Source organism: Gossypium raimondii, chromosome 11 (genome assembly GCF_025698545.1).
Source record: "Gossypium raimondii isolate GPD5lz chromosome 11, ASM2569854v1, whole genome shotgun sequence".
NCBI classification, from domain to species: domain Eukaryota; kingdom Viridiplantae; phylum Streptophyta; class Magnoliopsida; order Malvales; family Malvaceae; genus Gossypium; species Gossypium raimondii.
Window position 1 is genome coordinate 57406518 of NC_068575.1, and position 25656 is coordinate 57432173.

Below are 25656 nucleotides of genomic sequence, written 5' to 3' on the forward strand. Positions count from 1 at the left end.
GGCCACACCCAATGCGTTAGGGCACGACGAGTTAAGTTCCCAAAAATGATTTTTATGCTCATGCATTTTGAATAAAGAATATTCTCGGTCATTTAAGATTGACAAAGTAAATCAGAACCCAATACGTTAGGGCTCAATTTCCCTCGAAAATCTCAAACTTCCAATAATGCTTTATTCAAAAAAACCTTTAAATTAAGAAAATAACTTTGATAAAAGGTTAAAATCAAAATATATTTTCAAAATGGGTATATCGAAAGTTAATTCAAAACGTATATGAATACATATTTACAAAATATATATATGAGCACAATATACAAGTAAGCTTGAAAATATGTATGAGCATGCATTTAACACGTAAATACAAGTGTACATATAAAAGGGAGGTAAAAATATATCGACAAGCTTACAATAATTTCTAAGAATATGCAGCAAAACATGTGTATGTATACATGAAAGTTGTGGAGATAAAATATCGAAATATGCATATATATATTTACGAAAAATGTATAAGTATATCGTAAAGAAAATATAAAAATATATGTGTATACATATTTATAAAAACTAAAATATAAAAGTTTATTTATATATGTAAAAGTTAGAAAATAAAATAAAAATGTATAAAATATATAGAGGTATATGTATACTGTATAAAAGAATGCTTATATATATATATATATATATATATTATAAAAGCCATGCGTATGTATATGTATCATAAAAACAATGCCTGTTTGTTATAAAATAATAATAATAATGAATATAGCATATGCATATAAAACATTTAAATATATATACAGTATATACATAAATATGATAAGAAACACATGTGCGCGTACATAGGCATAGTAATAATAGTATATAATATTATAGTAAAAATAAAAAAAATACTAGCAATATTAATTAAATAAGCTAAAAAAATCTAAAATACAAGATTAAAGGTTGAATTGCAAACAAGCAAATTTTAAATGCTGATTTTACAAAATAAAAATAAAAAGAAAATAAAAACAAGAAGGGAACAGATTCAAAAGCGAGCAATAAGAGGGGGACCAATCGAGCAATTCACCCAGACCTCCAAAACGCAGCGCAGAAAGGGACCGAATTGAAACGAAAATTAAATATGCGGCCCAATTTTAAAACAAATAAAAAGGATTTAATTGATATGCGTTGCAAAAGGGAGGGGCTAAATGCGCAATTATACCGTTCAAGGCAATAACGCGCGGATCCTCCCCTTCGGGTCTGGTCACCGCGCGGGTCACACTATACGGCGCCATTTTGGGGCCACAGAAACAGGCCCTAAACGATGCCGTTTTGCAATCGTTACAAAACCCTGAAATTTTCCAAAACCAACTCATTTTCCCTTTTTTCCAAACAGCAGAGGAGACCTCTGCTAGGGTTTCACACCCAAACACCCACTTAATGCCGCCGTTCATGCCTTCGCTTCAAGCCTCGGCCCTCCGCCAGACCTCTGATTCGAGCGCGGCGATCGTGGGCTTCACCGGCGAAGCTTCGAAGGTAAACCCCTCACCCCTTTTTATTATTTATTTAAAAAACGAAATAAAAAATAAATAGGAAATAACGAAAAGAAAAACAGAAATTCAATTTCACCTTAAAAAATCTTTGTACTCAGTGTTTTCTTTCTATTTCTTTTGCGTATCCCCCCTTTTACAAATTTTCTTCATCGGTTTTTATAACCGAAAACAAAGAAAAAATAAACAAATAAAAATCCCGCAAAATACAAAAAATATCCTTATTTTCCGTTATTGTTGCTTTGTATGCCTCCTTTTTGTAGATTCGTGGCGAAGAGGGCGATAAAGTGGAGAAGGCAGATAGGTGCGCGGTGAGGAGTTTGGCTTGGCTGCGGCGCAAACTGCTCTAGGGTTTCTGGATGCTGTAAGAAGTTGGGCTAGGGCTGCTTGTTGGGTTATTTGGGTTGTATTGTAATTGGGTTTTGAAAAAAATGTAAACGGTTTATTTATTTTGGGTTTTAAATTGGGCCTGTGCAAATAATTGGTATTACATACTTGTTTATCTATAGTTATATTATAAAATAATGTAATAGTGATAAATTTAAACCTAATGTTATTTTACTCCTATTTGGATGGACGAAAAATTGAATCAACTATTAAAATTTTAGTTGTTTTGTTGACAGTTGTTTTCATATTACATAGAAGAACAAAGTAGTGATGATCTACAACATTTAATAATATTGATCACAAAATGTACTTTCAATTAACTATATTAACAAAATCACATAATATGAAAATTGAAAAGCGAAGACGATACAACATATATTTTAATAATATTTTAATTTTAATTTAAGTTTTTTATTATATTATTTTAAATTTTAATTATATGATGTAAAATTTTTTTATAAAAATGTACATTATTTAATAAAATAAAAATTAAACGTGCATGTGATATTCTTGTACAAAAACTTCAATTATATTTTTTATTATTGTAATATTTTTAGTTAAGTGACCAAAATAAAAATTAATTTATAATTTAGTAACTAATGATGTAGTTTACTCTAATAATGAAGAGATAAAAGTTTTTTTTTTTTGCGAGTTATCATTGGCTACAACAATAATTATTAGGAATACATGGGAAAGATCGCCTTAATTATTATTATTTTCTTTTCTTTTTAAATTTTGGGGAAATTTATAGAATTTATTCCATCAAAATCTTATAATCCCTAGCCTACGAACCAGCATTATGAGTATATATATATATATAAATTTCTTGTGAAATTGGTTTTACTTCATTTCAAAAGCAACATCAAATAATTACACCCACCATGGATTTGATAATGACATGATCTTTTATATAGATTTTGGGCAAAAAAGTTGTCATTTAATTAAGGCAAGTTTGTTAGGGTGAAAATGCTACACAATTAAGACAAGTACAAGCTTGAGGGGTCACTCATGCTCATTTTATTTGTGTTAAATATTATATTTTTGTCTTTCTATTTTAGAATATCGTAATAAATATATGTTTGGTTTTTGTTTAAATTTTTATTGAAGTGGTGGCACGTAAAAGATTTTATAATAATATACATATATTTACTACATTATAATACACTTATGTATAGATGAAAAATTCATGTAGAAGATAAATAAGGATTTGGTTAAAATAGTAAAACTTCAAATTAAATTATGAAAAGATAAAAACATCATTATTTCACACACATAAAAACACCATTTTAATAGTATTTATTATTTTTAAATTAAATAAGATTTTAGGAAATTTAAATTTTTAAAATTTTAGAATTAGTGTCGTAAGTCAACCGAATATCAATATAAAAATATTTTTAAAATAGATTATATTATTATGAAGTTATTTTAGTTTTCTATATTTTTATATAAAATAAAATCATAAATGATAAGATTTGAAGCTAAAATGCTATTATATTTAAACCATTTGCTTTATTTTTAATATATATAAAAACATATTTTTTTTCATACAGTGTATCATAATCTACTTAAGAAAAGAAAAATTGTTTTGAAAACAAAATTGCGGATAATTAATATCACTAATTCATTAAAAAGAAAAATTAGTACTAATCAAAAGGAGTCAAAGTCAAACTGACCTCTCTGATAAAGGTCAATAAAAATTCATATAAAATAATTTAAACTTAAGATTCTCTAAAAGTGTAAAAAGTACTCTGTACATTTGGGGTAGTACTTCACTGCAAAAGTGAGAAGGTAAAGCCATAGGAACTGTTTGAAAATATTCCAAATCAACTTAACTGAAAGTTTATTTTTCTTAAAAGGTGAAAATAAAAAAATGAAAAATAAAGCAAAAGGTGGGATTGAAAAATTAGACAAAAAAACCTATTTAAATTTGAATTTCGGTTTTTATTGAAATAATAACAATTTCATTCATTCAAAGCCATAATTACATAAAATTAGTGGGTACCAAATTAAAATAATAACACAACTCATTAAACACCATTAATTGAGTACAAACAATAAAATGCACCAAACTTAACAGTGGAGATATATATAAGGATGAGAAATAAATTGATTGTTGTGGTTAATTGTTAATGATAGTGTTCTAATCTCATCACTATCAAACTACGTCGATAATAAACTACGATTGGTGATGCACAAAACTAGCCTCAAAACTAAATCAATGGATGTTACATTGGTCCAGCCTCCTCCAAATCTCTCAAAAAAAACAAAATTATCCCAAAGAACAACATTAACAACTACTAACACCACCATTGCTATTAGAGAAAACAAAGCAGACAATTGTCACTCTCACTACCACTACTTTTGGAGAAAGCAGAATGGAATTATTCATACGCATGCTTTTGCTGGTAGCATCCAACAAAATCAATCCGCTAGGAAAGTCATTGCGAAAGCGGTTTAAAATATATATATTTAAAGCAATTATTTTCAAACTATCTTTGACCCAATTACAAACCGTACTCCTAATATGGTCTTATTAATGTTGAAAGAATAAAGCGTGAAACCCATTACTGCCCGACGCCTTTAACGGAGACATATCAAAGAGAGCTATCCTAATTTCCTCAACAGTGTCATCCTTACTTAAGAGTTGTACCTCACTAGGCTCGAGCTTAAGAAACGAACTAGATAGAAGTCCCTTCATTGGACTCGGTAACTCATCATAGAGCCTTTGAAAAAAACATAACCGCCTCAAGTTGAAGGGCCTCCTCATCAAAAATTCATCATCCACTATCATTCCTCAGGGCAGTGATCCTATTATGCTTTCTCTTCTGAAGCATAAGCCTATGAAAAAATTTGGTTTTCCAATCACCTAAGACCAATCACACATTGTTTTCTGTATCTAGAGAAATTTATCATGATGAAGAACACTTCCCAATTCCTCTCGTACATTCATCTCTAGTTGAGCTAAGAAGTCAGAATCTGGTCGCTCCATTACCTTTTGAATGCCAAAGAATTTTTGTAATAATTGTCTTTCACGGTTTATAATGTGGCCATAAAATGATTTATTCTAATTTTTAATACTAAAAGTAAAATGAGCAAGAGAAGCAGTTATATCCCCAATTATAGCTTCAATTACCTTTGACAAACCCTAAGAAATTTGGATGTTTAACCCATTCAACTAGAAACCTAAAAGTTCACTCCCTAGGCAAGCTAGCCTCTGGTCTTAGAGAAAGGAAAAGAGGCATGTGATCAGACTTGATCCGTGAGAGATGAGTCATCATATTGTGAAGGAAAGTTGCAAGCCACGCATTATTACTAATGGCTCTGTTAAGGAGCTTGTGTATCCCACCTCTCTGCCAAGTAAAAGAGGGCCCACAAAAACTCAATCATGGAGGTCAGTCGAGTCCATAAGATCCCCAACAAAAGAATAGCTCCTCCCAGGATTCCGCCTACCTTTCTTTTCACTCGAAGAAAGAATAGCGTTGAAATCTCCGATTGCCATCCAGAGAACAAAAACATCAGGAACAACCGACTTTTAACCCTTCAAAAAAAGCCTTCTCTTCCGTTTGTCTAGACTCCCATAGATGAAAGTGATAAAAATAGGATGAGACGTAGAGTTAGCAGAGACCCGAACCAAGATATATTGAGGATGATTCCAAATAATCTCAACTTGCACCGAATCTTTCCATCAAACTCAAATACCATCAGAAAAACCAATTGCCTCTGCACGATGAGAGAACTAAAATCCCAATTTAACAATGATCAAATCTGCTTTGCTTCCACTAACTCTAGTTTCTAATAAGTTCACAATATCAGACTTGTATTCCCGATTATACTTAAGAAAAATGTGAAGGAACTTATAGTTCGCACACCCTTAATAATTCTAGGAGAAAACTGATAAATTCATAAACTCAAAAAAGGAAGAAACCAAACCTCTACTGCTTGGGAGTAGCTGACTCCTACTGGAGATCCCCAACAGTACTTAGTGCACCTTTGCCAGGATCTGTCTCGAGTTAGGCACTAATTAGCTTGACAATAGGATTCATCGTATTCGGTAAAAGGCCTTGAGAATTCTCGGCTAGTTTGAAACGTCTGTCGTGTTCCCTAATGATTCTATTAAGGTTTATTCCGCTTTGGACAGAACCCCCTTTTGTCACGGGGCTAGACCTTTCGTCTCGCAATCCGTGCGGCCTTAGACGATCCGTTCGTCCAAACTCGCCCAAGTCAGCCTTAACTCAAGTGAGGATTCTTGTAGAACACCTCCAAGGCACCAATTGAAGAGCGGAAGCGATTTATGCCAAAAGAAGAACAACAGAAAGAATGCTCGCAAAGTGTTTGAGTAAATACTCTCTATTTCTCTTATTCACAAAGAATAATGAAACAATGAATGGAGTCAGTACAACTGAGGGGGAGGCTCTCTATTTATAGTTGAGCTCCCCCAAAACCGACGGTCAAGATACATTTACATCGACGGATGAGATTTAACCATATCCCTTAATTTTAGGGATTAACAAGATAAGTCTTATCAAATTTAATCTAATCTTTACAAGATATGGTTCCCTCTATCTTTTAAGATTAGTTACCATATTAGCCTAAGTTGCCATCTCTTCATTATCGGGCCAACTAGGCTTCAATCTGACAGGCTTGTCCAATAGCTCTTTGAATCGGGTCAGTTCTCGTAGGCCAAATGATCCCTATCTAAGCAATAGGCCTCCACTGGATGCATTTGGTGCGATGGTCACGGGCTTTGAACTGCGACTCGTGACACTTTCACCCCAGAACCAAGGCGGTAGAACTTTTTAACTCTATAAGCGAAATTAAAATACATTTATATATACATTTTCTTTAAAATTTTTAAAGCAACTATTAGTAACACTTGCCATCCTTTTAATCTCATTTGTGGTGTTAAAAAACTTCACTGCGTATCAAATAATTATCCATAAAACTTAAATTTAGGTTACTATTAACACCGGTTTCACTTCTATCCGAGCTAAGTAGTTAAAATATTTGATTTCAAATATAATTTTTATTCATAAATTAAAAATTATAATAATTAAGCTAGCTTAATTTTTATTTTTAATTAGTGTATTTAAAAGTATTAAAATTGGAACATATGATAAAATATATCATTTTAATTTATAAAATTGATGAACATAATTAATTGGAATCATTATAATTTGATTGGATTATGTATAATATTTAGTTTGATTTTAATTTGTTTCTTTTAAAATTGAAAACTACAAAATTATATATAATTCTTTCTCATACCGTGTTTTCTAAAAGAAAATGAAAAGGACAGAACAGCATGAAATGCTGAATTTTTGTCTGTAATACAAATGACTAAGCAAAAAACCTAACAAATGAATTTTGAAGCAAGACATTGTGAAACATAAAAAAGGGGTTTTGTTTAACTTTAACCCATGTTACCCAATCCAAATAATAATAATAATAAAATCTGGATCAGTTGTGGATCTAGAAACTGCCCCCAATAAATAAATAAAACCCTTTTTTGTTATTTATTGATAACCATTAGCTGGCTCTTGCTTATAAACCATAGCCGAAAGCAAAACCCAAGCCTACTCAAAGCAAAGAAAAACACAGCAATGGAGAGAAGCAAAGCAATGATGATGGCAGTGGCAGCTGTCGGATTGGCTTTAGTGTTAATGGTGCCACAGGCCGATGCTACAAGGTACATTGTTGGAGGGGGAGGCATCGGTTGGACTACTAATGTCAATTACACTGTCTGGGCTCGAGGAAAGCACTTCTACAATGGCGACTGGCTTTGTAACTTCTTAGCTCTTCTTTCCCTTTCATTTGTCTTTAGATCTGCTTTTCTTTCTTCTTGGTTTTTCGTCTCAGTATTTTAGCTTGGTTTCTGGGTTCTTTTAGTTGATTAATTGACAGATCTGGATTTGGGTTGTTTAGAAATGAATTAATTGTCTCAAATCTTGGACTTTTTGTCTTGGTTCCCTGGAAAACTACAGCTTACCTGCTAGTTTTAGTAATATTTCTTGCTTCTAGATAAGCACTTTACTCTTCTTTTTTAATCTTATTAATCACTTTGTTGAACTAAGAAAAAAGAGGGATTTGGACATTATCTGCCTCGTCGCATAAACAAGAACCGGATCGATGTTACTCCGATTCTTTATTTTTTTCTCTTGAGTATTTCTATTCGATATTTGTGTCAAATGCATATCTACGTACTAGTGTGAGGATACAAGTCTCAAAGAATCCTTCAAACACACAGAAAAATAGTAGAAAATTTTTAACATACTATCCGACATTCGCAGCAGAATTCAAGCAAGTAGATATTAATCACACATTGAAGAGCTATCCTCACCTCTCGGGATTGGATAACATAACCCGAGAGAAGAGGCCATTATGTTAAAAGGATTGGCTACCATTTAGTTGCTGTAAACCTGATTTTGAGTTGAATTTGATTCGAATTATAGTTTAAAACCTGGCTAATATTAACTATAAATCTTGTTTGTTTGTTTGTTTGTTTGTTTCCCAGTTTTTGTATATGATCGGAACCAGATGAATGTGCTGGAGGTGAACAAGACAGACTACGAGTCATGCAATGCTGATCATCCTCTTCACAACTGGACAACCGGAGCTGGAAGGGATGTGGTTCCGCTTAATGTGACTCGCCACTACTATTTCATTAGTGGCAAAGGATTCTGCTACGGCGGCATGAAGCTAGCAGTGCGTGTTGAGAACCCTCCCCCGCCTCCAAAAGCTGCTCCGTTGAACGAAAAGAGTGGCTCCTCACCAAGTTCAATTGTCTACAGAGGCCAGCTTGTTTTACCAGCTGCTTTCGCCATTGCCGCACTGTGGGATGCATTCGTTCGAATCTGGTAGTTTGGGGATCGAGATTGAACCTGGACAATTCCTTCATCAATTGTGAAACGAATCAAATCAAATTCCATTTCTTCTTAAATTACTGGTGTGATTTTTCATTTCATTTTTCATCTGTTTTCATGATAGGTGACATGAATGAAACTAGCTTTAGGGGAGGTTTTGAACTTTGAAATGTAATTAAGGTTTGCTGATAGGGAGGCATTTGAAAAATGCTTTCTTTGCTGGGGAAATTATTGCTTGAATTTGTGGCAAAATGCAATGTTATTGAATTCTAGAAATGAAATTAAAAGTTCATGGGATCCATCTTTGTTAAAAACACCCGACTGGTCTAGCATATATCATTCAACTGGAGATTCGTCGAATAAAAAAATAATGAAATACATCATTTTAAACAAAAATAATTTTGTTCATTGTTTAAATTTATATTAAAATTTATAACATATAATTAAATACATGATTTTATTAAATATTTAACATTAAAGTTATAGTCAACATAAAAAAAAGTATACGAGTTTAATTTCTGGTCTGAATTATGAGAAACTGGGTCCAATGCAGGGTGTGGTTGGTTAGGTCACTTTTTTGGTCACTGTTATCCGAAAAATGGCCACTGATTTCGGGACCATGTTTTTCTCTTACATTTTATTGCTTGAAATGGACAAACTTTGTGCTAAAAACCCCTCTCTCCACCATCTTTGGTCCACAAAACTTTCCTTTTTTGCTATACAATTTATTTCATCAATTTCGTTCAAGAAAAATGAAATTAATCATTTGTGTAGATTTAAAGTCGATTCACAATAGGAATATTATGTGATAAGGGCGTTCACCATCTCAAGTGTGGCTTGAGTTCTAGTTGCGTTGATTGCTTAGATTTTACCCTTTTATTGTAATTCAAAAAAAAATCACAAGAGGTACAGGTTCTATACTTGTATTTGTATATATTTTCCCCTTTTATATACTTGTTTAATTATATAAAATATCCATGATTTTGAACAGAAAAAATATTAATTAAAATATAATAATAAATAGAAAATAATATTATCTGAACTATCATATTAAAATATAAATATATAACATTTTAAATATGATTATGATATGTTGAATTGCTATAAATATAACATGAAAGTATGAATTGCTTTATTTATTTAAGACTTTTGGAACCATCAAGATTCACTACATTTTTAATATCTCGTAAATTAATTGTTATCGAATGAATATTTTTTAGGTTCTTGTAAACTCTTCAAAATTTTACCAATTAAATGAAATGTCTCTTTTAATTTGAATAAATGACCTTTTAACAATTAAAATGAGTTAAAAAACCCATTTTTCTTTTCGAAAAAAAATAAAAACCCTAAAAAATACTTTTAGAAAATGCACCCTACCATACATAACTTTCCCAAGAAAATAAGAGTCAAATTACAGATAATAAAGAAATCAGCAATTCGAGAAGATAAATTCTAAAATTTGAAACCCTGCCACCTCTTTTCTTGCTTTAAAAGCAACTTATTTACCTCAATTTCCCTTTATTATGCCTTTGCATGTGCCTAGAGTCTTTACCATCATTCCGGCGGGATTGGCCATATTTCTAGGAAGCAAAGCGCCTGCGTTGCTTTTTTTGGGCAAGCGTATCATTGAGATTATTTTACTAGTAATGAGATTGTATTTTTGTTGTTTTTATTTAAAAATAATAAATTAATTTTTATATGTTAGATTATAGAGTAATTTAATATTTTTTGTTAAAATTTTATTCATTTTTATTATTAAAAATTGGTGTAATTGACAAAATAACTGGACAGCTACACGTAGCACGCCACTTGTATCTAATGCTGACGTACAAAGATAAATTTTTTGCAGAAAGATCAGTTTGGTTTTTGATTTAACGTATATAAAATAATTTGTCTATTTTAAAAATACAGTGAGCAAAATACAATTTGACTCATAATATAAGTGCCTCATTGATACTATTACCATTTTCTTGGTTAGCACACTCACGCATCACTTGATAGAATGAAAAAAAATTGAAAATGAAAAATTATAAAATAGAAAAATAAAAAAATAATTTTATTATTAGTAAAATTGAAAATGAGAGAAATTGAAATGAAATTTTTAAAATTTGCATAATTTTAATTCAACATATTTCATTTTTTTTCTCTTATTATTTTAATTTGAAATATATAGATAAAATGTGAAATGAAAATCAATAACGTATGAATCAATTAAGGAAATGAAATATAAAATATGATTGAACTCGACTCGTTTCACAACGAAGGAACTGTCTACGTTGGATCTCAATTTTGGAAAGTACCAAATTCGGGTAAACGCATCCCATAATGCAGCAATGATGAAATTAGCTGGTAAAACAAGTTGGCCTATGTAGACAATCGGACTTGATGAGGAGTGACTCTTTTCAGTCAACTGAGCAGATGTTGGAGGAGGAGGCCGGTTCTCGACGCGAACTGCTACCTTCATGCCCCCATAGCAGAACCCTCTGCCGCTAATGAAATAGTAATTCCGAGTGACGTTTAGTGGAACAACATCCCTTCCGGGTTCAGTCGTCCAGTTGTGAAGTGGATGATCAGCATTGCATGACTCGTAGTCCGCCTTGTTCACCTCTATCACATTCATCCGGTACCGATTGTATACGAAATTGGGAAATTAACAAACACATTCATAATTAATAATCGGCCAGGACTCAAACTATTAGTTTTTAGTTTTTAGATTGTGTGATCTGAATCCTATTACTTGTTGAAGAAACAAATATAGTGGTAAAATAAGGGGTCTATGGGGCGAGAGGCCGAGGACCATACCGCACAAGTTGAGTCTGTATAGAACTATACTTCTATTATTTAACTTTGATTAGAACAAAATTTTTTAACCCTTAAATAGATATAATTAAAACTCCTCTTGTATCAATTATTTTTAACATTAGTGAATTTTTTTCTTCTGTTTGTAGTTTTTCTTGAAAGGTTTTCATGTAAAAATTTGTGTATTCTTATTTTTCTTTTGTTATTGCTTTGCTATCGTTCTGCCGTTATTATCGACGTTATTGACAACAACAAAAAATCAAAAAATCCCAAAATAATAAATATATTTAGATCACCGGATATATATCTTATACTATGGAACAATTGATTGGAAAAAGAAAAAGAAATCGAATCAGAAGGAAATTTCTGCAATTTCCAGACCTAGGAAAAACTTTTCTTTTACTCACTTTCTTTCATTTTTCTGCATTTTTTGGGCAGCTAAAATATGAAGTTTAGCATCATTTCGAAGAAAACCACAAATTAAAAACATTATCATGTTAATCTAGATTAAAATTTCCCCTTTTCTTAGTTCAACAAAGTTATTAATAAGGTAAAGTAATTATCCCAAACAAAGCAAACATATTACTAAAACTAGCTAGTAAGCTGTAGTTTTCCAGGAAAATCAAGACAAAAATTCAAGATTTGAGACTATCAATTCATTTCAAAACGATCTATCAACGATAAAAACAATAAAACAAGCTAAAATAATGAAAAGAAAGTGTAGTTTGAGTCACCTTGTAGCATCGGCCATTAACAGTACTAAAGCCAATCCCAGAACTATCATTAACATCCTCGTCACTTTGCTTCTCTCCATTAATGCTAAATTTTGCTTTGCTTTGCTTTTAGCTTTGGTTTATAAGCAGTGTCCAGCTAATGATTATCAATTAAAAAAAAAAAGGAAAAAGCAGATTCTAGATCGACAATTGATTAAGATTTTTTTTTTTAAAATTTGGATTTGTTAAAATCAACATGTTTCACAAATTCAGTCAGGTTCGTGCTTTATCAGTGCACCCACATTTATTAATCGACAAAACTTAAGCATTTAAACTGTTGATTTGACATTGACCTTTTCACTTTTTGCAGTCTACCAGAATTGTTCAAAGTCAACAGCCACTAAATTGCAAATTAAAAATCCAAGTTGTATTGAATTTCTTTTTGGAACATAGAGATGCAAAGATACTTTTGACTTTGGGATGGATGATTGCATTGACCTTGTAATCATGCCAACATACTTGAGAAATTATTTAGTAGGTAGTCATGGTTTCAAGGCGGCTATTTTACCTAAATAACCTAAAAATAATAATTAATTACATAAATGACTTTAATTTAAAAATAATTATTTAAATAACTTAAAATTTTTTTTGCTTAAAAACTAATTTTTGGGATTTTGAATACTAGATCACCAACACCCATATATTTTTTTCAAACCGTATCATACAGGTATATATTTATATCAATATTTAAATAATAATAATTGAGGTGCTGACACACGGATGACTAGCACATTTTTATCTGATTAAAAAAATATTTTGTTGGGAGTGTTAGGTGTCCAAAGGCCCAAATTCACCCAACAAAAGCGGATGGAAATATTGCAACATTAACCCCTCATTGTTTTCTCATCTTTTTTTATTTCTCAAGTTTGATTACATATTTTACATTTTAAAATAATATTGGACTAGTGTTAATTATTATTGCATCACTCACGTTATTATTAAATTTAAAATTTAATTTAAATTTAACATGCACAATTAAACTTTTTGATAAAATTAGAATCTTTTATAATAATTCAAATAAACATTGCTAAATTATTGTTTATTTTATTTTAAAAATAGCATGTAATATAATTATAAATTTAGAAACAATTAAATAGTATTTAAAAATTTAATTTTAAATAAACTTAAAATTTTAATACATTAATTAATTTATAAAATTAAATTTTAATAATATATTAAAATTTAATTTTATAAATTAATTTAATCTATAAGTTAAGTTTCTTTTATAAATATATTACACATTGTGCATATTAAATTTAATTTAATAATAATGTGCATACTAATTTAATTTTAAATTAAATAATAATATGAGTGACAATATTATTTTAAAATATAAAATATGTAATCAAACTTGGGAAATAAAAAAATATGAAAAAATTTGCAATATTCTCACCCCCTTTTGTTGGTTGAGTTCGGGCCTTTGTTGGCCGACACCTGACACCCCCAAAAAATAATTTTTTTATTTGATAAAGGGGGCCATTAGTGTGCCAGCATCCAAAATTATTATTTTAAATATTGGTATAAATATATATCAGTATGATACAATTTGAAAAAAATACATGGATGTTGATCATTTAATGTCTAAAATCCTAATTTTTTTAACAGAAAAAATAATGATGTCGGCCATCTAGTCTCTATAATCTAATTTTACTATTTATTTCAGATTATTTTTGAATTAGTGTCATAACTAATTATTATTTTTAAGGTTATTCGGGTAAAATATCCTTTCAAGGTCCCACGGTTTGTTGCCATCCTCAAGTCAGCATCCTGCTTGGTATAATAAAATCTTCAGTCCAACTTGGACTTTTAATTTGCCTTTTAATGGCTGTTAGACTTTAATAAAATCCCTGTTGGTATCACGTATATGCTGGATTAAATTTGAGTTGTCTAGGGATCGAGTTGGGTCAAGAAAAAATTTAGGTTTGGATCCAGAAAATGGATCTAAAGTTTTGTTCAAACTCGACTCGAATAAAATGCTAAAATTCAAATTCAACTTGATCCGCCCGTATTAATTTTTTTATATAAAAAATTTAATACATCAAATCTACTAAAAATATTAAAATAAATGTTTACCAACAATGGAAAAAATTTAAAAAATAATGCTTAAATAACACTAAGATAAGTGTAACTTAGCAAGCAAATACCTCTAATATAGTAACAAAATTAATAATAAAATAAGAGTCATTCGATATCTAAATAATAACAACAAAATAGTAATAATATAATAAAATGATAACGAAACAATAAAAAACAGTAAAACAAGCAAACAAAAAAAGAGTAAAAAGTAGAAGCAATATTTTTTCTGTAAATTTGGGCCGAAAAAGCCTACTTGAAACTCGATCCATTTAGAAAACATGCATTATTTTTTTATTCAAGTGTATTTTTCATGTCTATATTTTTACCCAAATTCTCCCACCTTTCGAACGGGTTTTTAAGTTGGGCCAATGAATCGACTCATGAACAAGTTTAGACTAAAACTCAAATTATCAAGTGTAACTCATCTTGTGAGAAAATTATTATTTTTAGTTCTAAATCAATTAATTTTCCAATTAATTTATACACAATGGCATACGTAAAATGTAAAAGTACAACATGAATATATAAATTATCAAGTCCAGGGTCATTTGGCATTCATTTTCCTTTTTCAATCTTCGTCTGCTTAAATTTTTTTTGTAAATGTATCTCCTGTAGTGGACCTCAACAAATTTCATTTTGACCTTTTACATTTTTTATTTGTTACTATATTTATAACATATTTTTAATTATGATTAAATAAAATAAGTTTAATATACGTTATTAATTAATATAAATACAATTTATTTATTTTATTATAGATATAATTTTAATAAGTTCTAATTATTATTTAACCTTAATGTAATTTATATTTTATCTTTTAATATAAATATGATTTAAATTTTAATCTAATGTACATAATAGTTATTTTTATTTCTTCGCTCTATTTTTTCAACATTAATTTCATTATAGTTTTTGTCATATTTGTTCTTTTTGATACAATACTTAGAACTACCTATAACCCCTCCCCAACCCTTAAATATCCACATCCTCCTGTACTGGAAACAATAATAATACCAACCAAGGTAAGACTCAATTGGCACTTCACCGCTCCATTTAAATCTAAAAATATATTTCACTACTAATTTTAATTTCATTGTTGCTATATTTAGTCTCATTGTTATGCTAAATAATCTCACTAGCATTGGAGTTATACAAATAGATACTAAACCAACTTGTGAAACTTTTAGGTCTAAATAAATTGGACCATTAAATCAAATTGACTAATTTGATCTTTATTCTTTAAATTACTATTTAAAAATACATTTTCTTCTCAAGAAAGCATCAATTTTCGAAGGGAATAAATGGAAAAAAGAAAAAAAAAATTAAACCCTACAAATTTACTAACACAAAAAAGCATCCTAGCATCCATAATTTTCCCAAGAAAACAAATTCAGTTTCTAGATATTAAAGAACTTGGCAATTCGAGAAAACACAAAAAAGACCAACCCCAATTCGTGAACCATTACAAAGCTTCAATAGGTCCTCTTTACTTGCTTTAAAAGCAACTCATTTACCTGAATTTCTCTTTATCATGCCTCTATATAAAGCCTAAAGCCTGTGCCATCATCCCTGCAGGATTGGAACATCGTTGGGAAGTAAAGTTGTGGTGCTCTCCTTGGCTATCACACTGAATGCTTCGATGTTTTGCTCCACAACCCTCACAGTCGCTTCCTTGACCCAGCTAGAGCCGATTGCAACTGCAACTTCCCTTATTGCCTTTGCTGTAGCTCTTGCATTAGCAAGTATAGCTTCTGCTTTGGCCATTGCTCGGTTGAGCCGACTTTCCCCTCAAAAATAAGAATCCGCATGTGTTTCTTGTGTTCCACTTCTGCCTGAAGATCCATCGACTTCTATATGCCTTTAGGTGATGATATATCTTTGATCTCATAAAGCAAGCACCATAGTCCCCAAACTGTTTACAAAGGCCAGTTGTCAATAGCATCGAGGATGTTCTTGTTGAGTGCATCACACTCTTCGAAAGTCTTGTCAAGAGTGATTTTCCCGAGTTTGGTTCTCATTGTCGTTTGCTCTAATTGAATGACTGCAAATATAGGATCTTCAATGCCATAAGGTGCCAATAAAGGATCCACAATCCTTACATAAAGCAGTCCATCAACGGCTATTGGGACATAGTCCTTTGTTTTAGTAGTTTGATCTGATATGGCGATTGCTTGCTCCTTAAGCCAATGCACATACTTGATTTTATCAACAATGGATACCTTCTGACACAAGTTAACACCTATCTATATTGATCAATACAAGTACATATAAATTGATATAAAAACCGAAATGGTACGCTGTTAATTCCATTTTAATTTTTATTTTTTTTCTAAATTGGTATGTATCGGCCAATATAATTGGTACTGTTAACGAGAAATCAAACATTTTATGAAATATATTTGCAGTAAAGCTGGTACTGTAACGACTGAGCTTCCACAAACGAAATTGATCCTCCATACAAGAGTTTCTAAATTTTACAAGAGTCAGTATCCTCCACCTCAACCACAACAACCTTTTCAGGCATCAGAAGCCGTTCGAAGCGTTGGTATTTGGCCGTGATCAGAAAAGTCGATCTTGTTCAGTCTCAAACAGCACAACACTTGCTCCGGAAGTTCCTCTTGTTTTTGTGCCTGTCAATTGAAGGCAAAGGTCATTAATCCAAAGTTTAAACATTTACGAGTTTGAAGGAAGTTTACCATATTTAACACAGAACCCAGATCAGGGCTTTACCTGGATGGTTAAACCCAGATCAAGAATTCCGTTCTTCAATCGATCTCGAAAAGACTCAAGCCCCTTTCTTGATATATAACTGAAGCGATGAATGTCCAAATCAATCTCAAAGTAATTTGAACCCTGCATGAGAAATAGAGTCAACATCCTTGTAACTGATTGTATGATGCCAATGACTTGACAGTTACAACTAAATATCATATGCGCTTTAAGTTCAGAAAAACTAGAGGAATTCAAGCTGATAGAAAACGAGTGTTGGACATCAATGCTTCAAGAAAAATGAAGAATCCGAATGACATATGTAAAGGTTTAACATTCCTATGAATTTAGAATGGCCTTGGTGTTTGCCGAGTATGCTTCTAGGCTGAAACCCATTGGGATTATCTCAAGGGACAATATAATATGTTATTTGGTCATCAAATAAGTTGGGACTACCTAGTGAATTCAGTTATGCCCGAAATACAAGACCGGTGTGTCTAAATCACATCATAAAACAAATTCTGGTTGATCATAGTGCTGTCTGTTTATACTCCTAACCTATTCGTTCAACTAAACACTTACAAAGCCAACGAGCAAAGTAGAAACTTATGCTATACCTTGTAAAAGTTGTGCTGCGGGCGTGAGAGAACCGGCTTTTCATTATAAGCATTTACGAGTTTCTTTTCAGTAGAACTCAAATTGAGGTCATCAGGATTAACCAACCCAGCCAAGATCTTTAATCTTTCTCTGAAGGGAACGGTAGAGTCTTTCGCAAACCCTCTAACCTTTTCCATCTCATCATCGACCAGTTTCTGGACCAAAAGCACAAATCTTTAAGAGATAGTACAAAGTGAAATAAAAAAGTGGCTAATATTGAATGAATAACCCAGAAACATCGTAACATCAATTTGAAAAGATAAGTTTATCCTATATTCTTTTATTCACTGTTCAATTTACCTATACCATTCTAGAACTACAAAATACCAAACAAGAGGCATCCATGCCAGTGCCGAGATGATGAAGCTAAGACATACTTCTACTACACATTTGCATGTCTAGAAGTCTATGTTACTTGAGATAAGTTCAACATCTTCTAACTTTTTTCCTATATTTGAAGGACCCTAGGAGTGTAATATCCTCATCCCATGTCAGACATCGGTGTCGACACGGATACTTATATGAAGAACCAGCACAGCATAAGTAGAAATAGCATCCAAGTGACTACAAGTTTTAGTTTAATCTACTAAGTGGGATTCTCTAGCAGCAATGAGAAACCGGACTAAGGACCCTTCTACTACTGACTACGGGTATTAACAACACTTATCCTCAATATGCAGCAAAGTACAGTAAGCCCTGGGAGTTAAAAGAATTTACAGAAGGCCAAGGGCATGACCTTGAATACCATACAAATTAAATAAAGATACATGTTCTGACAGTGAAATGTTATAATGTTACCTTGATGCTCTCCTGATATTGAGGCGAGATGAGCCCGTCAAAATTCTCAGAAACTTTGAAATAGAGAACAAGACTCATTCCTTCACCATCACTATCGCCAAGGAACATTGCAGCGGGATAAGTAGGCAACTGCAAGAGAACATGCAAGACAAATCACTGAAATGACATTGCCAGGAAGCATCTTTTTAATGATTGAATTCCAGCGCCATATTCCACCAAGATACATCACAACAATTAAATACGGACATTCTGAAAAATACCTGAATATTAACAATTAGAAGAGGGGGCACTTTCCCATTTGCTTTTACGTTAGGAAGCTCGATATGTTGGGCAATGTGATTTATCTTTGTCGGGCAGATGAACAAGTCAACGCCTATTGGAGTATATGGGGAGAAATGTCGTGCCGGACATTTCCGTTTATCTCTAATGGAAAATAAATAAAAGTTTCTCAGTAAAGATTAAATGGATAGAAATATAAAAACATTATAATTGTGAACTTCATTGGAAAGATACCAACACAAATGGTAAAATTCAAGGGTTAGAATAACTAGCATACTTGAAATAGGTCTCGCCTCGAAGTTTAAAAGTTGATGGTGGAATATCGGACCAACATCCTTGACTCGCCTTCTCATCCTTGCTACACGGAATTATATATCCAGCTTTGGGACGATATAAAAATCGTTTTGATGCACCTGTTATCAATAAAGTCAATATTATATTCTACTTTGGGAGTTATCATTGAACTCAATAAAATAGAAAGCAAAACTTTGGAAACAAAATTAACTCAAATTACTTACAGTCCTCGAGTTTGTCTTCTGCATCATATGATCTCCTCTTAAAAGAAAGCCTAAAAACTGCTGATTTCCTTCTTTGGGATTGTGGAGCCAAACCAGATGTCAAAATCTTCTCATTGAAACTCACAGAAGGAATCATTCTCGATAATCCGGGTCTTAAGTTTTTCTCTTCAGAATTACGCCTATCCTCCTTCAGACCTTTAAAGCTTCCGTAAGGATGACCTAATAGTTTCTTCTTCCTATTACCCATTTCATCCGCCTTTCCAAAGCGTGAAAGCTCATTACCCTGGCTACTAATGTGAGACAACCGATCTGTTTCTTTAGGTTCATCTTTGCTCATTTTACCTCCATCCGTCTTTAAATAACCTTCATGGTATTCTTCGTTTTTGCACTTGCCGTCCATGAAGCACGTCGAACTTTCATACTGAAGCAGCTGCCCACTTGATATATTCCCAATTGCATTGCTCACTGATGGAAAACCATCTGGAAAAGAAAAATCCAGACAAATTACATACATAAGACGGTCATAGATGACTAAATCTTCCCCTTGTCCGTGCATACTAAAAAACAAAAACCAAGAAAAATTAGCAATCATATGTTTTTGATATATTTAGTAACTGACATTGTCTAAAATTCAGCAGATGCAGAAAATTTTAGACAAGATAATGAGTACTAGTCTCATATGATGATTCATAGTTCTGCTCGACATTGTCCCATTGCTATATCATCATGCTTTATTTTCTATTACAGAACTCCTTTAAATATGATCAAGGAAAGGTTGAATCTTCTGTTACCTCCATGAATGCTGAGGAAATCATCGTCCGAATCGGATTCAAGAATACTAACTGAATCAAACCAAAGATCCTCTTGGCAAGCTACAGCAAAAATGAAACTTCTTTTGGTCAGCTTTGATTTCCATTACTGGTATATACTAAAATCTAGTGCAAGGACCAAAAGACAAAATCCTCTTAGTAGGAATCTTTTTTGGAAAAAGGAAAGGAAATTTAGAACCGAAAACACCATGGAATCATGACAAAAACATGGTTTTTAAGACAGTTCATTGCACAGAACGAAAAGTTCACTGGAAAGTAAAAGGAGACCAACTATGTTACTTCAACTATTCATTTTTCTTCAAGTACACATGGTTGAAAAATATTTGGACATGTGTAAGAAGGTATGATCCTCCACATATATGGAAAAAATTTTAATTTTTAAGCATACCCGTGTTGTACATATACTTGGAGAAATAACATAGAGTACCAAAATGCTTATTGTATACTATCATTGACATTAGTTCCTTTTTAACAAAATATTTATCACAGGACATGATCGGAAGTTATAGCAATTCTGAAAATATAAGTCCCTTTGATTTTGGAAAATAATTTATACCCTTTCTTCATAAGTTTTTGGTAACCTACTATATTCTTCAGCAAAGATTATTAACATTGATGAAAAGAAATGATATACCATTTGTATCAATTTGACTAAGATGCCACTGAAATTGAGTGAAATTGAATGTTGAGCTCGAGACCTCCGATCTTCTACGAGTAGTGGTTGCACCATTCTCCATATGTAAATATTCACTAACAGCTATATCTGTTACACGAGCATCACTATTCCTTTTCTTGGTTCCATCTGTGATGGAACAGGAGACCTTCCCGCGGTGTTTTCGGAACCGACGACGGGGCCTTCTCAAATTCTTGATTCTTTCAGCAGGTGCTGATACACAACTCCCCATTAAGACTGCTTAATTGCAGAACCCTGGTTTAACACCAAATATTGTTTACATTAGATATGCCAAACATTTTTGCCGGAAGCCAAATTTACTAAAAAGATCAAATAACTTGCAATTAATGGTAGAAATTATCACATGATCAATCCGGAAAAAATGAAATGTTAATATAGGTGAATATATATATATATATATGAAACAATCATGATCATAATCATCAAAACTCCTTAGTTGACAGCAAGCACTCTTCATTTTGTTTAAAGCACCCGTGTCCGGCACATATGCAAACAAAGGTACCGGGATATGATCCTCCAAGGACATATCCAAGTCTGAATAACATAGCATATTATAAAAAATATATAGATTTTAAACAACTGAACTGAGGACCCAATATAAAGTCCTCAGTTAATCATGGATTTCTCGAGCTTAATCCTGCCATATTCATTAAATCAGAAAAAAAAGCATTTTAGGAAGGAAAAACAAAAATAACCTTAAAAAATCCAAAATCAACAGGAAAAATATTTTCTGAAAACTTAAGATGATCAATGTAAAAAACCCCACTGTTTTAACTTGAAGCAGAACTACTTTGAAGTTTAACTATAAATCTAAAATGGAAAAACTGAAAAGAAAAGACAATATAGACTCCATATCCAATGAGGTTAAAGAGACAAATAAAGAGGATTGAGGCAACAAAAACAATATATTTTTTCTTTTTAAAAAATGAAATCTGTCCCACATTAGAAAGAAAAATGAAAATGCTCAAATAACTCAATGTGAAAGTGAAAACTGAGAGCTAAAGCTAATCTTATAAAACATATATATATATATATATATATATATATATATAAAAGTTAAGAAAGAGAGTAATTTTGTACAAAAGAAAATTTTGGATCAAAAAGGAAATGAACTTTGAGTAATTTAATTATATAAAATAATTAAAAACAAAGACTAAATTGGAAAAAGATTTGTTTTCCTATAATGAAAAGGAGCAAAACAATGTTCAAACTTCAAAGAAAATTATGTGAAAAAGACTTAACAAAGACAATATTAATAACATATTTTTTATTTCTTAGAAAATGGTAAGAAACACATACACACTTTGAATCCAAAACTGGAATTTGGCAAATACATAACACAGGCAGAAAAGCAAATATGCTTACCCCCCACCTCCCCCACAAAAAAACTATCAAAATGAATATTAAAAGTCAATGCTGTTAATAAAAAAAATTAAAAAAAAAAAACTTTGAATCTAAAATGAAATTACAGGGAAAAAATTAGTTGAGAACTTTGAATGTGATGGGAAAAAGAAACAAAAGCAAATATCTTTACAAAGGGGGAAAAACAAAAAATGTTAAATGAATATTAATGCAGACATTATAAGCAAAACCCAAAAAACATAACAAATTACAAATAAAAAAACACAGAAAAGTTAACCAAGAAAAATGGATCAAATTGAAATAAAATTACCTTTGATCTTTTGTGTTCTTCTTTGTCTCCAGAATGGGATCTCCCTACTGAGAAAGCAGAAAAAGAACACAAGGAACAATCCAGGTCGGGTCGGATCCAGGTACAAGGGGTAGAAGATCAATAAAAAAAAATCAGCAAGCACTGATTTTAAAAGAATGAAGAGATGAAAGAATATAAAGTGGTGACAAAGGAATTAGAGAAGAGAGTTTGATGGTCGAATAGGAAGAGGTTTAAATAAATGAAGGGAAAAAATGGTGTTGGAGTTTTGTTCTTTGTCTCCTCGAATTTAGCTTTTGTTTTAAAGCTTGCGTCTTTTTTTACTGTTCCTCGTTTTGATTGTGATGATGGTGTCTGAACGCCATTTCTAACTTTTTTCTTTTTCCTGCCAATTTCTTAATTAAATAAACGCATATTTTTCCGGCTAATGATTTCATAGGTACTGTTTAACAAGTGTATTCAATCTGAAATAATCATTCAACTGAGAGTTTAATAGAAAAGAAGCTAAAGCTGAGTACTATAATTTAGACTAATAAGTCTTATGAAATCACTAATAACGTATAGTAGTAATTATAATTTAATTTTTGGATATATTTCGGTATTTTTAAGATTGTGTTTAATAGTGTAAATTGTAATTAAATAATGTTAAAGAAAATATTTTTAAATGAGTAACAAATGCATATAATTTGTTATTCGATAATACATTTACTCCTAAAATTAATAAGAAAAATATATTTCATATTTGCTATGTTATTCTCTTTCTAAACATATATTCATTGTTTGATCCTTGATCCAGTATAGAACACTATATAATTTAAATAATTTATAATAAATACTATTTAATTATCCAGCTGGTTAAAATCTATAAAAATTATATCTCACCAATAAAAAATTCAAATGATTTAAACGATTATATAATTATATTTTTAAAATTAAAATATTATTATTGTATAAATATAACTTGAATCACATTCATGTTTGAAAAACTATAAGGTAATTAGATTTGAATGTAATAGTTTATAATTATTTCAATTCTTACCTCTATCCTAAGAATTAAGGAATGTAACTGGGTGCTCCAAATACATCTAATTTAATCGATTCATTAATTACGATACTATCCACATGTAATTACACACAATTACACTTAAATCTATTTTTAATAAGAGGTTAATTCACTTAAAAGGTTTTACTGTAATGTAATCATGAATTAATCCGCAATAAACTTTGGTTATTTAATAATTTTAAAATATGGCTTTAGTTATTAATTGAATTCCACTACTCAAAGTTTGTCTACCAATCCTTTAGGCGGTTCAATCGGACCGCAAAAGCCTTTTCCGATTATAGATATCCCATACTGATGATTTCAATTACTCAAATTCTACTATTTACTTACATATTTATTCAAAGTATGAATTTTTAAAATTTATTTATTTATCTTATTAATATAATATTTTTTATATTTTCATTTTCCCACCCTTAATATTGATATAATGACTTATTCAACTTTCAAACTTTACAAAAAAATTATTTTAGCTCTTCAATTAATCTTTCATCTCTTTTAGCCCTTAAATTTATATTTCTTTTATCGATCACTTCAAAATAGATGGAAAATCTAACGCCTTTTAACATTGCTTACGTATACATATGGATTACACATCAACATTTAATTCATTTTTAAAAATTTAAACAATTAAAAAATATTAAAATTTATTTTTAAAATTAAAATGATTAAAACTATTAAAATTAAAAGATGTTGACATGTCATCCACGTAGTAACCCACATGTATGCCACATCATCATCGTGAAAATATAAAAATTGTTTTAAAATTACATACGGTGATTTAGCACGTTTTATTTAATTTTTATTATTATTATTATTAAATATTGAATTATAAATAAAAATATTTGCAACTTTTGAGTTAAATGAAAATATCCACTCAATTTAAAATTGTGGGTAATCCACAAAGGGCAAGAAAAACAAAACAGATCCACAAGATTTGTATTTAACATAAAAATTAAAACCCCATATTTTGTGACCCCTTTTTCCACCCAACTTTTCAGTTCATTTCAGAGAAAAGTACGTCAATAAGATAGATGGAATGTAAGATGAGTGAAATACCATAATTTGGCAATCCCATTTTTCTCCTCTTTTTTACTTATCATTTAATAAAACTATTTTATTCACATTTGATAGAATAATTAACTGTATTTTTTTATATATTTTAACAGAAAAAATGAATTAAAATTAAATTCAAAACAAATAAAAATATCCAGTCATCAAACTCAAATCCAAATTTGAATGGAAGTCTTATTATGAGCGCTATCTCTTGCTATTTCATGTAAGGTGAATGGTCACAATCTCATAGTGAAAAAGGAATGCACTTTATTCATAGGTTTGGACTTAAAATGCATCAATCTCTTTCACGGTTTACATGAATCCAAGTTAAGATATTTATTATTGAAGTTAAAAAGAGAGATTTTTTTTAATTAAAATAAAAAACTTATTATTGAATAAGTTAAGATAATAATAATTATTTATTAAAAAATAAAAGAGCTTTGTACAATAATGTCAATTATCAATCTTTAAAAAGTTGTTAACCAAAATAATTGGTTCTTTAATCACTTTTTTAATAAGAATCATGAATCTTTTGCTAGTTTCAAATAGAAATCATTATATACCTATTAAACATGTACTATAATGGGAGGAGAAATTAAAGTTTTGTATTGAATAAAGTGTAATTGAATCGAGTCGAGTTCGAATATTGTTAAGTTTGAGCTCAACTCGAAATTCAAAGTTTAATACTTGGCTTGAGCTCAGTTAAACATTTATTTTTAAACTTGAGCTCGGCTTGAGATATAATCGACCTATTCTAGATCAAGCTCATTTATCAAATTTTGTATTTGAGCTTACCTTAATAATTAAAATTATGGTTAATAACATATATTAAGTGTAACAGCCCAATTTTTCAGTGGTGTAGGAAATAGTGGTTTCGAGGCCACCAAATCCGGCGAGTAAGTTCGTAAATATTATTATCTAATATTTATGAATTAAATATGGTTTTAAAAAAAGGGTCTTTGAAT

General features: G+C 30.8%; 3 protein-coding genes and 1 pseudogene across 4 annotated transcripts; 1 reads left to right on the forward strand and 3 right to left on the reverse strand.

Annotated features, from left to right (window-relative positions):
- The first annotated feature begins 7413 nt into the window (after positions 1–7413).
- On the forward strand, positions 7414–9070 carry LOC105802485 (lamin-like protein). Its single transcript, XM_012634159.2, has 2 exons — positions 7414–7694; positions 8425–9070. The coding sequence occupies exons 1-2, from the start codon at positions 7514–7516 to the stop codon at positions 8769–8771; spliced, it is 528 nt and encodes a 175-aa protein (XP_012489613.1). The 5' UTR covers positions 7414–7513; the 3' UTR covers positions 8772–9070.
- A 1831-nt stretch (positions 9071–10901) lies between these two features.
- On the reverse strand, positions 10902–12535 carry LOC105800914 (lamin-like protein). The gene is made up of 2 exons (XM_012632274.2): positions 12307–12535; positions 10902–11380 (listed from the first exon to the last, which is right to left on the reverse strand). The coding sequence occupies exons 1-2, from the start codon at positions 12314–12316 to the stop codon at positions 10929–10931; spliced, it is 462 nt and encodes a 153-aa protein (XP_012487728.2). The 5' UTR covers positions 12317–12535; the 3' UTR covers positions 10902–10928.
- Positions 12536–15777: 3242 nt separating this feature from the next.
- LOC105800913 (uncharacterized) lies at positions 15778–16878 on the reverse strand (annotated as a pseudogene).
- LOC105802484 (uncharacterized) lies at positions 16712–22943 on the reverse strand. 2 transcript variants are annotated; one of them, XM_012634155.2, is made up of 10 exons: positions 22579–22943; positions 20847–21140; positions 20174–20254; positions 19383–19862; positions 19142–19277; positions 18846–19008; positions 18586–18714; positions 17748–17942; positions 17152–17274; positions 16712–17051 (listed from the first exon to the last, which is right to left on the reverse strand). In XM_012634155.2, exons 2-10 carry the CDS (start codon positions 21115–21117, stop codon positions 16938–16940), a joined length of 1692 nt encoding a protein of 563 aa, XP_012489609.1. In that variant the 5' UTR covers positions 21118–21140; positions 22579–22943; the 3' UTR covers positions 16712–16937. The 2 variants fall into 2 exon arrangements, with proteins under 2 accessions (XP_012489609.1, XP_012489611.1); XM_012634157.2 differs by lacking the exon at positions 22579–22943 and adding an exon at positions 21602–21730.
- Between the last annotated feature and the right edge of the window lie 2713 nt (positions 22944–25656).

Excerpts from the sequence above, each read along its gene's own strand:
- LOC105802485 (XM_012634159.2), top strand. The coding sequence starts at position 7,514 with ATGGAGAGAAGCAAAGCAATGATGATGGCAGTGGCAGCTGTCGGATTG. Across the intron at positions 7,695-8,424 it reads CTACAATGGCGACTGGCTTT|TTTTTGTATATGATCGGAAC; the intron begins GTAACTTCTTAG and ends TTTGTTTCCCAG.
- LOC105802484 (XM_012634155.2), bottom strand. The coding sequence starts at position 21,117 with ATGGGGAGTTGTGTATCAGCACCTGCTGAAAGAATCAAGAATTTGAGA. Across the intron at positions 19,278-19,382 it reads AGAAGACAAACTCGAGGACT|GTGCATCAAAACGATTTTTA; the intron begins GTAAGTAATTTG and ends TATTGATAACAG. Across the intron at positions 17,052-17,151 it reads ATCTGGGTTTAACCATCCAG|GCACAAAAACAAGAGGAACT; the intron begins GTAAAGCCCTGA and ends TTCAATTGACAG.